Source organism: Girardinichthys multiradiatus, chromosome 15 (genome assembly GCF_021462225.1).
Source record: "Girardinichthys multiradiatus isolate DD_20200921_A chromosome 15, DD_fGirMul_XY1, whole genome shotgun sequence".
NCBI lineage: Eukaryota > Metazoa > Chordata > Actinopteri > Cyprinodontiformes > Goodeidae > Girardinichthys > Girardinichthys multiradiatus.
The window spans coordinates 15,906,473-15,921,571 of record NC_061808.1 but is presented as its reverse complement, the minus strand read 5'-3'; the positions used below and the strand labels follow the sequence as shown (position 1 = coordinate 15,921,571).

The 15,099-nt window shown below is 36.4% G+C and overlaps 1 protein-coding gene across 1 annotated transcript; it reads left to right on the top strand.

The window, feature by feature from the left end:
* Window positions 1–245: 245 nt before the first annotated feature.
* On the top strand, window positions 246–13,028 carry epm2a (EPM2A glucan phosphatase, laforin). The gene is made up of 4 exons (XM_047388503.1): window positions 246–876; window positions 1,998–2,172; window positions 5,781–6,025; window positions 7,751–13,028. Exons 1-4 carry the CDS (start codon window positions 630–632, stop codon window positions 8,032–8,034), a joined length of 951 nt encoding a protein of 316 aa, XP_047244459.1. The 5' UTR covers window positions 246–629; the 3' UTR covers window positions 8,035–13,028.
* Window positions 13,029–15,099: the final 2,071 nt, after the last annotated feature.

Sequence of the window (15,099 nt, the reverse complement as noted above, 5' to 3'; positions counted from 1 at the left end):
CATAAATGGTTATATATACTTTATACAAGTTAACAATGCTACTTTAGATTTACAGTATACGTATTATCAATTTAACTAACACACATACATTCCCATTTAAATACCTTGCAGCTGATTGGCCAACAATAAGTAAACTTATACACTTTCATATTAAATATAATTTCTCTTCAAATGTATCCACTTTCTTCTTGAAAGTATATGTTTCCTGTTAACTTTAATAACATTTAATTGCTGTTTTAAGCACTTAAATTATTTTCTGAGCTCAGAAAAACTTGAAAGTAAAAGGATGGCCCCTAAAGAAAATTCTGCTTAAGGCCTCACAAAACCTTTGGACGTCCCTGCTATGGTGGCAGAAAAAAGCTTTTTCGTTTATTTCTGTTTTCTTAGGCTTGAGCATATTGATGAACATGACTGGTTCCGCGAGAATCTGAGGGAGTGAGCCCTCTGTATCTGTACCACATCTTTGTTGCCAAGCGCCTCATCCGAACCATGGCCCGACTATTTTAAGAACAGAACCCACAGTCTGCGTGCCGGACGGGTTAACAGATCAGCTAAAACATTCCCGTTATTACCAAACTAAACGCTCTAAAACTGACAGGATTTAGAGACGTTTAGTTACAGCTGCGAACATGTTGTTCCGATTCGGTGTCATTCTGACTCCGGAGTCCTCGGACGTGGAGGTTTTAGTTCTGGGTTCCCGTGAGGAAATGGGCCACTGGGACCCGAGCAGGGCAGTTCGGATGATGGCTTCCCACAAGCTGCCTTCACCAGAGGAACCGTGTCTGTGGACCTGCGACGTGGAGCTGGCCGAGCCGTTCAAAGACACTCTGTGGTTCAAGTTTATCAAAAGGGCCAGAGGCACCTTTATCTGGGAAGGTACGTAATGAATTATACAGATACAACCCAACAAGACTCTGAAACGACTGAATAAAATGTCATATTATCTTAATGTAGGGAGAAAATAAACATTACTCCGCCATGTTCGGCCCCTGTGGTGTAATACGTCCTTATTGCCGCATGGTGGCGGCAAAGTTACTTGGATATTTTTAAAATGTTTTGCCTAAAAACAGCATCTGCATAAAAAAAATTCAAATTAGCTATTATCTTTTTTCTGTTAAAGCTATAGTAACATTTTTAAATGTTACTAGAAATATTAATGGTCTTAGATAAAGCGAGTCATTTATTATTTGATTAGGTCCATTAGGTCCCTCTGTTTTGCTTTATTTTCTGGATGAGTTGTTCACAGCATTTTTAAACAACTTCAGAATAAACTAATTGGCTCATATTCTTTGAATTTCTGCTTGACGAGTATCAGTTAGCAGCAACATAAAAAGTTAAAACTTGGAATTAGACTCCCTGTTGTTTTAGTGGAATAAATATGCTGAAGCTATCACATTTTCACAAATCAAAATCTAGATTTCTGTAATTACCACAGGAGAAAACATCTCATCTAGTTGAATTATTTTAAATGGAATTTAGTGACTAGCCTGTGATAAGTAGAGTTGCACTAATCAAATATTTTTTTTTTCTTAATCAGCTCTAATCAGTGCTCTCAGGTCAAATACTTAAAAATCGGAGATTTTTTGCCTATCTATCAAATGCATCAAAACTAATACCCCTGTCCCAATATTGCATACTTACATTTCGTTGCCATAGAAAAATAACACTTCAGCATCACCATACTACCAACTTGACTTTGTAGCCACAGATTTTTTTGAACATGCTGAAAATATCTCTTTATGAGCATTTCAGCTCTTACACACTATGTATGCTGCACATGTGCACTGCTGCTACAGGATCATCTGCAACTAAAATCTTGCAACCGAAGAATGTTACTTTAATCTCATGTAGGTGCTTCACTGACCTCAGGATGTAGTATGCGAAAGTGAAACTGACAGCATGACTTACTTTCTTATTAATTTTGGGACATTGGGAATTGAAATGTAATTTCCCAGTTGTCCTTTAATATAAAAAACTGTGGTCTTGTTTGTCAACAGGTAGCGGTCCAAGTCATGACAGGTGTTGCTCATATGATGAAAGGAACGTAGTGGACGGAGTGTACTGCCACCCAATTGGTCACTGGATAGAGGAATCTGGACACACTGATGAAATGAGACACACCACCAATTTCTACTTTAAGGTTGCGGGTCAGAAGGCCATACATTTCTCCCGGTAACACTATATGGATGTTTGTTACATCATTGTTTTTATTTATCAGCTTTAGTGAGTTGATTTTGACAATTAGCTGTAGTATCCATATCTTCAGTTTTAACAAAGCTAAAAGGCCATTAAAAGCAGATTTATCTTGAGAAAATATTACATATTAGCATTCAAGTCATTTTATAATTATCTGAAATATTAGCCTATTTCTTAAAGGATGATTTTTTTTTGGGATTTTTTTCAATGTAGCTTTTCTGCTCAAAAAAGTAAATAAATTAGGTCCTCGGGGGCCAGAGTTGCTTTATTTTCTTTTGCAGTATATAAAGGAAGCAAGTAAAGGATACGAGGAGAGGCAGAATATGTTACACACTTGGGAGTTGCCCTAATATGTAGATACTATCGTGTATTTATTTATTTATTTTATTTATTTACGTGTCCTGTCTGGCAGAGTAGCACTCAGAATTGTTGTCTGAAAGCCAAGAAGAAGCCCCACAGATTTAGTTTCTCAAGTAGAGCATTATGGCTTTTGCTATAATGCTCTGCTTGATATATATATATAAAAAAATTTGTTAGTGTATATAAGGTTTTTCTGTAAAAACATTCAATAGCAGGCATGAGAAGCCACAGACCCATTCCCCAGGGCCCGAGGCAGACACAGAGGAGATCGAAGCCACGTTGTGTTTGCCTTAAACGTTTGAAACCCTAGACAGTGACTGTTTCTTGAACAGCTTGGAGGATTGCATCAGGCCGATCTCTTCACTTAACCACACTTCTTGAAATAAGCAGTCTTATTTCAAACAAGGTTTATGAATAAATATGTTATAAATTCTGCCTGCAGGTTGGATTCATTCTGTCAAAATGTTCTTCCTCAGTATTTTATGACACTACAACTGTCTTTTCTTGATAAGAGCTGCAGAATAAAATCTTATTTTAGTGCCCGTCTCTCCTGCACACTGTAGACTCCCAGCATGAATAGTTGCACTGAAGTTGGGCTCTGCAGGTTTATTTTGAGAGACACCTCTACCATGGATACTCCACAAATTCATAGGTCTGTTTAAATGCACTATTTACTGCAGCTTTTAAAGGATTAAACCCTGGTTGTTCTCTCTGAATTTAGCTGTGCCTCATAAAGTTTTTTTCAGATTTTGGCATGTTACTACCATAATGTTTTTACAAATCAAATTCTGAAGTGCTCTGAGTATGTGCATGCAGCACTCTTTCTCTAATACCCCAGATAAAATCCAGTGCAACCAATGGCTTCATCTGGACAGATCTTCTTCCTACCTACCTACCTTCTAGTAGGGCAATGACTGTAAACATACCATTTAAGCTACAATAGATGGCTTAGATCAAAGCATATACATTGTGTTAGAATGGCCAAGTCAAAGTAAGTCCAACTGAGAAAAGAAATCATGTTCACAGATGTTCTTCATCCAATCTGACTGAGCTTGAGAGACACTATTTTGTCTCTAGGTAGGCAGAATACAAATGCATGCCACACTATTCAGGTGTTTGTCTGTAAAAAAAAAACCTGAAAATATTTCCTTTCACACTAATGCACTATTATGGGTTGCCAAGAAAATCTGTAAAAAAAAACATGGACGTCAGAGGTTGTAATGGGTCAAATTGTAAGAAAGTTCAAGGTCTGTGTATACTTTTGAGAGACACTTAAAAACGTAGCTAGTGAAGATTGCTTCTCTTCATCTTGCATTTGTAAAACAAAAACTTCTAAAATGAACTGGGTTGGTTTGTTAATAATTAAATTCCTATATACAAGGAAAAAGGATTCAAATCAGATATTTATTGTTTTTTTTTATTATTTTGGACCAGCAAGATGATCAATTTATTTCTAATTTGTTGATTCTGATAATTATCTTTTTCATTTCTTTAAAGTTCCATTTTAAAGCAGAAAATTATTTTATATAGAAATGATATTTACAGCCAAGCTGCCACTCTGCATCTATTCAAAACTTGTTTTACTGAACAGACAAAATAATTTTATTAGTGACAACAGTTACTCTGGTATAAAAAAATGTATGTTTCTACATGAATTTAATCTTTAAATAAACCATTTCCAGTGAAAGACATGCATACCTCTTGGTTATCAAACCGTGACTGTCCGTACTGCTGTCCTTCGTCTATACTAAGTTTAAAAAGAATAGTTCACCACCATGTTTGCCTTCTTTTTTCACTGCTGCTCTGCCATTTGATTCTCCTGCCATACATATAGCTTGGAGAAGACATAAACTACGGTTGACTGCTGAAACATCAGCGGGAGAAACAGACAGTGAATGTCATGTTCTGAACAACGACTGGAGCTGCTATGGATCTTTGATAAAAACAATAGAAAGAACTGATTTGTATGATCATAGGAGATCCTTCCTGCCCACAGCCATCAGCATCTACAACGGCTCTTTGAGGAAACCTTCATAATATGAGCTATAACAACATTTAATTTCCCTTTGGGATTAATAAAGTATTTTTGAATTGAATTGAATTGAATATTTGAGTGAAATCTTCCTTTTAGACCAATGTGAACCAAATCATCCATGCATGTCAGGTTTCTGTAGGGCACAGAGTCAGCGCCATGCTACAGCAGGCACAACAGAAATGGGCCACAGGTCCCTGAAGTTGTGAGCACTTTACTTGCATAAGAATGAGCTAACCTGGCTTATGCCATCGGGTTTTAATTTGTGCCTAAAAGACCTTACAAGGCTAATGTCAAGGGCTGGTATTCAGGAGGAAGCAGGGTGAATTTGTAACTCGCCTATTAATAGCTTTTTAATTTATTCTCTCCAACAGTGCATCCATATAGCACCAAATATCATACACACTCTGCGTGGTAAGTCATCAATATATTGAAAGAGACTTTCTTATTTTATAACTAACCTGTCATGCTCATAATTAGAAAAGGGAGAGAACTAATGAATATATAGACGTTTGCTTCTTTTTATTTAAGACAATAAAAGTAAAAGTTAAAATACCATTTGTCATATTATTTTGGAAGTATAAATCCCCCAAAACATCAGATCACCCGATAAGGAACATGCTGAGACCACAGCTCTACAGTGTTACATCACATATTAACAGTGTCCGTCTTTGCATACTAATGGTCACTAAACAGAGTCTGCCGCAAACTATAGGGGCCAGGAAAAAATCAGAGGGACGAGAGGTCAACAAAACATCGGGACTGTAATGGAAAAAGGGATAACGATGAGAGACAGAAGATGAAAGCAAAGCCTTCAGCTCAATAGTGGCCAGCTTTCTTCTGATTTGTTTTTACAATAGCTTTAAGTCAGATTTGCCAACAGAATACTGAAAGATCTTTGATCTAACTGATCATTATATTTCTGTATTCTATATCCTTGCTTTTCAAGCCTAAACGTCTTATTATTACTCCTCTCAACAAATCATTACCATGAAATTATATGTATATATATATATATATATTCATACACATGAAAAGTGATCTTTGTCACTTTTAGAATGCCCTTCAAATTTTGTAGTATCCTAACCTGTTAATAGAAACTCTAATAGCAAGTATTTATATTTTTTCGTACATTATACGTTGTTTAGGAAATGACAAGACTTCTAAATCTGCCCCTGCCTGTTGATCCTAGTGTGCTGCCACGAGTCTGGCTGGGAAGTTGCCCTCGATCGATGGAACACGTAACCATAAAGATGAAGCACGAACTGGGCATCACCGCTGTGATGAACTTCCAGACGGAGTGGGATGTAGTGAAAAACTCCAGTGGATGCAGACGTAACCCCGGGGAAGCCATGACCCCTGAGACTTTGATGCATTTGTACAAAGGCTGTGGCATTGTGTATGTGTGGCTACCAACACCTGACATGAGCACAGAGGGTAAGGAGAGGATTTGTGGTCTTTGATTTCAGTAATGGTGGTATTTCGGCAGGAAAAAAAAAACTCCAGTTACCAACACTTTTCATACACAAGCCGGGAAAATCAAAGTGTTTTACATAACACAAAAACAGGAGGCAATAAAAGTAATGAGCTGAACAAGGCTGATCATAGCAGGAAAACATAAAATGTACAAAGGTTAGGTTTTGAAGTACTGAGAATACACAATATGTGCTAATGATGACGTGGACCATTATGGAGGACTAACATATAAAAAAAGAAGGATAGATTTTTAAATATTAGAAATAAAATCACAAATAATAAAAAGGGGGAAGAATAAGAAAAAATACAATAGAACTGAAATCTACATTAAATTCACATCACTAGTAAAAACTTCATTTATAGAATTTGTGCCCTAAATTATCATGATGTGTGATTTAGTTTGGTGTTTTTTATCAGTCAGGTGTTTTTTCTGTTTCCTTATTTACTTCAGTTATTTCTTGATTCTATGCTTCATGTGTTTTACCTTTTCTTATAGATTTGTTAGTTAGTCTAGGTTCTGCTCTGTTCCCCGTGTTCTTATCTTCCTAGTTAGTTTATTTGTTCCTGTACTCCTTGTGATAGTTTGCTTAGATCTGTTTCCCCTGGTCAGTTATGTAGTTTAGTTTCCTGTCCAGTTCCTCGTGTCTCTGTTTTTCCCCCCTGCTAATTAGTTTCACCTGTCCCTCAGCTTCCCTGCAAACTCGGTCCACACCTGTTTCATATCCCTGCTGATTACCTGCCTCTCAGTCCCATTGTTCCACACTCATCTCCCTCCGTATTTAAACTGGTCTGTGTTCATTGTACCCTGCTGGTTCGTTCGTCTACAATCCCCATGAGATTACCCTATTCTAGTTTTGTTTCTTCGGTCTTGTACACCCTGGATATCGGAACTACATCCTGTTCAGCCTTACTGCCTGTACGTTTGTTTCTACTCCATTAAAACTCAGATGAACTTACAATGCCGTCTTTCCGCCTTCCTCTGCACACTGGTCCAGCCCAAAAACCCTCACCTGTGACATAAATATTATTGAAGACTGCTTAAATATTAAAATGGAGAAATGTTAAATCTTTAAAATGACGTACTACAAGCAACAATTTTGCAAACCGCCCTTTTGAAAACAACGTGTTATCCCATTCTTAGTTGTTATGGGACTTCAGCTGTGTGTCCAGTGAAAATGGAGTATTGCTCTGTAAAAGGTAGTTTCTGAAGCCAAGACATAAAACATAGAACAGCAATGGACAGAGTCTGCTTTATAGACGATATCACATTCCCTCTGACAATCTAATCCTTCATAATCAAAAATCGTCATATCACCCACCTCCATAACAAACAATAAGAAGTAAGACAATGTCTTTCGCAGAACTTAATGAATGCAGGTAATAAATGAAAATAGGTGAAAATCTTAAACAATCCATTAAAGTCAATCAGACTCTCAGCCCTTACATCTCAACATGTTTTGCTAATGTGCATTTTTTCTCAGAAGAGGATAAAAAAAAGCTAAAAAGATTTAGTTTTTGCAGTCCTCACTAGGTGAAAATAGATTGCACCTACTGATAAATTATGTTCCAAAAACGTTAAATGTGAAGAATGTATATTTTACTCCATAAGAATGAGCTAAACTAATTATAGAAATGTGGATCTGAGAAAATAACTAATTCATGGTGTCTGTGTGTCTTTCTCTGAAGGTCGGATCAGGATGCTTCCCCAGGCTGTATTCCTGCTCCACGGCCTCCTGGAAAACGGCCACTCCGTGTATGTTCACTGCAACGCCGGCGTCGGCAGGTCCACGGCAGCCGTATGTGGCCTTCTCATGTTCATCTTCGGCTGGAGCCTCAGGAAGGTGCAGTACTTTGTCACAGCAAGGAGGCCTGCAGTCTACATAGACGAAGAAGCTTTAGTACAAGCTCAGCCGGACTTCATCCAAAAGTTTGGTCAGCTGCGATCACCCATCTCTTACTCAGAAACATAACAGCCGAGAGTGCTTGTCCTTAATCGGGAAGCCGAGTGGACTATTGACCATGTCTCGTTCCTGTGAAATGTGCCGCACGGTGAAAATAACATGAAGCAAATATAAAAACTGCTCTACTAAAATCTGATATATGCAAATGACCCACTTCAGTTGAGTGGGTTTCAGAATGTGGATGATTTCTGAGTCTTTAGAGAGAGTCCCACAGGCTGCCAAAAGAGATGTTGCAGGCAATTAATCTTACTGTTAGCTTTTAAAGTTGAACACTTGCCCCACACATGCTTGCAAAGTATGGATCCTGTTAGTTATTTTCAGCATATGCCATCAGGGGGTTGTTTGGAAAGACCTTTTCTTTAGGCCCTTTTGCTTGTAATCAATAAGCAGAGTTGACATTTGGAAATGGCGTTAAACTGAAGTGAATAAAACCAACATGCAGAAAGTCAATTACAAAATATACTGAGAGGTTGGCATAGAGACAGGTCTGTTTTTTTTTTCAGTAACAAAGGCATAATGTAGAAAATATACATTCTGTTTTTCTCTTGGGTTTTTCCTCTGATATATTTTGTTCTTCAGTTGATAATGACTCTATAATTGTGTATTATTTTAGGTAATCTGCTTGTCATAAGGAAGAAAAAGTTGCTTTCTTTGTTTTGCAGAATAGGATTGTCATGCCATATGGCAGTGGTACTCCTTGCCAGAGACACACATCTATCCTCAAATCCAATAAATCAAGAAGGACTTTACCTCCCTCTCAGAGGTATTTGCCTCCCAGACATCAAGGAGTACAGCTGTCTTTCACAGTGCTTATTTGGAGCATTTCCTTCTTCATGTTCCTGTCAGAAGCCATCTACAGAATAACAACAACTACATCATTTTCAGGTCATTCTGATACATATATAGGATTTTAAGACAGAAGGCTTTGCTGTTGAACATTTCAAACTCTGCCTCAACTTTTTGTGAGACGGAATGTTTTTTATCTGTCTCTGATTAGAAAAATTTGAATTACTTTGAAGACTAAGAAACTGTTTCCTGAAGCACAATTTTTTTATCGTTGCTTTTTAGTGATTTCCTGAGCTGGATGTCATCTGGGATGTGTGGGTGGGTTGAGCTATGGTCCTATGCTACTGAAGTGAATCAGCCAAGTCTCATTCCAAAGCATTAAACATATGCTTTTCAGGATTAATTTTGGTCTAAGACACAAGGTAATTCACAACATTTGAGTTAAACAGAGGCATACCTGTGGGTGCATTTTAATGTAAATGCTGAAACACACTTGTTATGTGTGAAATAATAAGAAACTTAAATTAAATCAGCCAAAATGTTGGGGAGAGAAATGTGGATCTTCTCAAGGCTCATAGTTGGGTACAATTTATGGATGTCTGAAGGTGCCGCTTTAACCTGTTTAAAATTATATGCTAGTATAAAGACAATGAGAATGTCCAGCCATCGATGTGCATATCATTCCTCTAACAAAGTAAAAGCCCGGATCTCAGTTCCATGGAAAGTGTGTGCAGAGAGCTGAAGAAATGTCTGATTCTGCTTCAAGGGAAGGGGCCTAAATTCCAGCGAACTGTTGTGAGAAATGTGTGAAAGGATTCCCAAAGGATACCTTGACACAAGTCATACAATTTAAAAGGCACTTCTATTAAATACTAAGATGTATGTAATAGAAACAAGTTTGGTTATTATAACTGACCTAAAAAAAAGAATGAGTTTAATCTGATTCAATGTCTGACACAACAAAATGTCTTTTTGTTAAGTGCTTATAAATATTTGGTTTTAACTGTTTATTGTGAGGGGTTACAGGCAACTGATGATGAGAAATGGTATTCATTATACATGATTTCCAGGTTTTTTAAAATGACCCGATCCTGCTACCTTCAGTTTAAATAAACTGAAGCATTAGAAAGGTTCACCCAGCCTTCCATTTTTACCAGAATCGCCCACCTTCACAATAATCAACTTTGCAAGCAGCAGACAAAAAACTATTTATTGAATAATATGTTGACTCCTTGTACACTTTATAGAGGTAGCATAAAAACTGAACGCGAATTTTTGATACTTTATGACAGAGGTGGCCAACTCCAGTCCTCAAGAGCATGTGTCCTGCATATTTTAGATGTTTACCTGCAACAACACAGCTGAATTACCTTATCAGAACATCATGGAGTTCTGCAGAGGCCTCTTAATAAATTGCTCATTTGATTCAGGTGTGTTGGACCAGGGGAACATCTAAAGCATGTACTGTTGCCTTTTAGTACATGAGTGGGCCAACCCTGCTGTATGACTATCCTAAGTCTCAGCTTTATACAAAAATCGCTTCTAGAAAGCATGAAAGTCCCTAAATTACCCCGTTAAAATATTAGTTTCAAAGCCACATAAAAAGTGAATAATTATTATTGGTTAAATTGCATTTTAAATTATGAATCCTATTCTACCCAGAAATAATTAATTATTTTCTTTCATTTGGACAGTAAGTTGGAGCACTTGTAAGTTCTGTTTCCTTACAGCAAGATGGTGCTTGGTTTGGATCTGGCCTGAGCCTTACATGATCTTCCTGGGCATGTGTGGGTTTTCTGTGGGAACCCCAACTCCCACCCATTGTACAAAAATATACATGTTAGTTTAATTGCATTTGTATATTATTATTTTAAGTGAGTGTATGCATATCTGGTTGTCTGTTCTGTGTGCCTCCGTGTTGCCCAGTTATGGACTGATGACCTGCCAATGGTCTACCCCGCTTCTCAGCCAATGACAACTGGAAAAGAGCACCAACGAACCTGTAAGCAGTAAGCAGGTATAAAATAATTAGTGGATGAATTTGTTTATTTGGGAGGGATGATATTTTTTAATACAGACCTAAATTCATTTGTTATTCTTCTTTAGCATATAGCATCTTTAGTTGAGATGTTATATTTAAGCAAGAAGTTACACTTTATCTCAGCAGTATTTTCAGTAACATTTAACTATTTACAACACTTTACGCATTGTGGGTGCAGGTTTTTTATTTTCTTGTTTGATTATCCAAGGAAATTTCAGGATAAACCAAAAGTATATAAAAAGATTTTTTAAAACTGCTCTCAGGCATAGCTCCAGCCATCTTGGCAGGTGTTGACGTTATGCAGATAAATGCATCTAACCCTCCAGAACCAAAAGTCACACCGATGGGCATGCACGTCTCAGGAGACACCAACAGCAGCATTTTTCATCTAACTTTGCTTTCTTTGTCAGACAAGGTTTAATAAAAAAAAGAATGAAAGACAAAGATTTGTTAGAGGGTCAAACAGTTTCATCATTTCAAAGTTATCCAAGAATCAGGATGATCTAACATATGATTGATATAAAAGGATTTGAAAGCTGTAAATCAAAGTACTGAGAACCAGAGGGGCAACTGGAGGGATTATCCAAACATCAGTAATGCTGATCCGCTGGCCAACTGAACTTTATATTATTTGCTGTGTGAGTGATTCGGAAAGCCTGCATTAGGCAGCCCTTGAAGACCAGGCCAATGATTGCTGCCTTATCGTTTCTTATACAAACAGTGAATATAAGATGAAAATTGCTTTTTTATTGTAATACATATAATATGCACCAAATTAATTTTCTGTTTTGCAGGTGAAGTTTTTCTTGACAATATTTAGATTCCCTAATTTCATACATTTATGATAAATGTCAGTGAGATTCATATGAAGTCAATTGTCCCAGTGTTTTTACTTTTGCTCACCTTTAAATCAGTAATTCAGAGAAAATTCCTGTTTTCTTTTAAAAACATACTAATCTTGTCATGATAATCACTGCTCTTACACGGATCTGTCCCCTATACCAGTGCACGAAAATTGCAAGGCATAAACACTCAGTTTGGATCCGACTGAAGGTTTTTTGAGCCCATCAATATTTTACAACCAAACAGAAGAGTTTCAAATATCCTCAAATTTCCCCTTAGTGCTCTGGCTTTGCGCCAGGTAGTCTACACCAGATTTCTCCTAATGACGCCTGGTGTCAGATTTATTCCCCTCAGACGAATGGGTGTATTTAAAATTCATGACTGGTTGGCTAGATGGTTGCTTAGTTGGAATTTAAAATGCTGGGGGTGATAAATGTAGCCTTGCTTATGAGTTTCAACAAGAATAATCTTTGTCACGCACAGATTGTTTATGTTGTCATTACATCCGGGGATAAGTAATGGCAATGGATTGTTGTTCACTGTTGCATGGATGCAAAGAAATATTTTAATTTCAACACACAACTCCAAACAGTACAAATGATTATCTGTGGTTGTTATTATTGCCTTCATTTATGACGCTTGAGCACTGCGCTCAATTTAGGCACATCACTGTTCATCACATGGAAGAAATGAGGGAAAGGAAGGTGGGAAATGGATGAAGTAAGTCATTTGCTGTGACAGGTTCACACAATGTCTAATCCCTGTGTGACTGTACTGACTGGCTGCCTGTAAAATCCATTCTTGCTGTCAGTGCCCCTATTGTCTCTATCCTCTGCATATCCATTGTCATTGATCAGTGTCAGCAGGACAGATTCTGATGGGGATTCAATGCTGGTGTGCCATGCTGAATGAGATATTTTATATATTATTTTGGTGGAAACATTCATGAATTGCTAAACAGTTTGGGTTTCAAAGTTCATAAAGGGTGTTACATTCAGCAAACACTGACACCTCTTATTTATTCTTCTAATTCAAAGGTTTTGTTGATTTTAATTAAATATTATAGAATATCAACCCTTCACAAAAAGAACCTGAATGGGTTCTACCTCTAAAGTCCAATCTGGACTTTAAATTTCACTTTTTTCTCCACTGCATGAGGCTTTTCATAAATAAGACAGACTTTGAATTGCAGTATGACTTAACTTACTGACACCTACGCTCAGGTAATAGTTTAATATTAGCCAAGATCTACATACACTAATTGATATTCTGTTAAATGAAAAAAAGTATGAGTATTTTCACATAAAAATGCTATTGAGAAATGTCTTTAGATGTTGCACCATATTTATATAACCTATGTTGGTAGAACCTTTCTTCTAGCGATAAATTGGTGTTTTCAACATACTAAACTTCAATCAAGATATCATAGATTTGCTAGCCTAATTTGTATTTCACTATTGTCTGCACTTAGTTAGTTATCCTCAATTATTGTTAATGGTACTTCTAGTCATTTTTAATAATCTGGATGCAATATTCTCTGAGTTGAAACACAGAACCCAGTAGCAAAAGCAAGCAACGCCACAGAGGGTGGTGTGAAGCTAACAAACTTTAGCTTGTAGCTAGCAAACTTATGCTTACCCAAAACCAGTACTAACTAATATAATGCATTATTACAATTTCATTAGACTGTTTCTACAAAAACAAATGAACATAGGCTATAGATCAAAACTAAATGAGTACATGCATCTAATAATTTAGTTCACTATCTATAAATTATTGTTCAAGATAAAAAAAATAATTACATTTCTTGTGCTAAACATGACTCAAACTAATTTCACATAATCAGAGGGTTCATGTTTTGACTTTCTTTAAAAAATTAATCACATCTGGAGTGTTTTCTGTGTTTCAATCAAACTGAAAGGTTTTTTTATTAGAATATAAATTCAAATAGAAACTCTTTAAAATTTAAACTACTTTTGGTCTCATTAATTTATGATCCAAGCTTTTCTTGTAAGAGGACAAAACATGGAACGCTGCCACCCTCATCTGCTGCACTGAAATCATGGCAAAATAAAACACAAAAAATATATACTAAACTTTTGGGTCAGATTTTCTTTTTTATTTGCAGTTAATCAGTCACTTTCTTACTTGTCTCTGGCTTTCTCGTGTTCGACAGTTTGACAAATCAATCACTTTGTTGTTTTCACTCCTCAGGTTAAGTAGTAGGCTTTTGTAGTTCACGTGCATGACATATTGTAACAAACAATGAGTTCTGTTTGAGATTTTCTGAGTTTATTATAAACTAAACAAGCCCTAGAAAGTAAATAGGCTTTTATTCAATATAATTAAGGTGGCCAACCCATGGAGAAAAGAGAATAGATGTTTTGTGGTCATGCATGATGGGAACTACCTACTGGTTTATTTCCCTGCTGCCTAATTCAGTGATGCCAGATGCCAAAGTTGACTGCTCAGTTAACACAATAATGGTAAGATCAATGAGTGCTAAATGGTCAAATGAGAGAGATGGACATCATTATAACAAAATATAATAATTTCCAAACCATTTATACCCTGGGTTTATTAAAGCAACTGAGAAGTTGATTACTGCTTTTCAACACTGTTTTGTTTATAATTTTGTTGTTTTGATTTTATTTATATATTTGAAGACTGAAAATAAGGTGCTAAAGGCAACCAAAACTTTCAGGGCATACAGAGAAAATGTTAAGCACTCCCAAGTAAAAAAGCAATAAAACAAATTTAAGCAGAAACCTTAAAGATTTTAGAAAAATAAATTGTGTAAATGAACCCAAATGCAGACATGGCATTGACAAGTGCATGGTTTTGAGAAGACTTAATAATTACAAAAAAAGGAGCTGACAGAGTGGACTAGGAAGGAAACTAGAACATGAAATTAAGATGAAAACAATGGAAGAATCTAGCAATGAACATGAAAGACCAGGGAGCTTAAATACTGTATCAGAATCAACTGACTGAATAGCAGTTTACCACAGGAGGAACAAAAAGGATCTACTACCAAGTAGTACCACACAAAAAAGGGGTAACCCAAAATAAACAAGAACAGAACACAAGAAACAACAAATTTTGGGCTTCATTTGACTACAACTGTTATGACATGAAAGAAACAAAGCCAAGTTCCATAATGTTTTATTGTTGCTTTACTTTTTTTGAGCAATATCCACCAATTCAAATGTCAGAAAATAAATTTAAAAAACAAAAAATCTTGAAAACACAAACAATCTAAGAATAAAACTAACAAAATACACATGGATAAAAAAAATGAATGTGTTACTAAAATTGGATTATTACCCTTTGTGTTCACATTTTCCCTAGTTTCTGCACACCTCATGCTGACCAGCTGAAATACTCATTAAGGTGTGTTGATT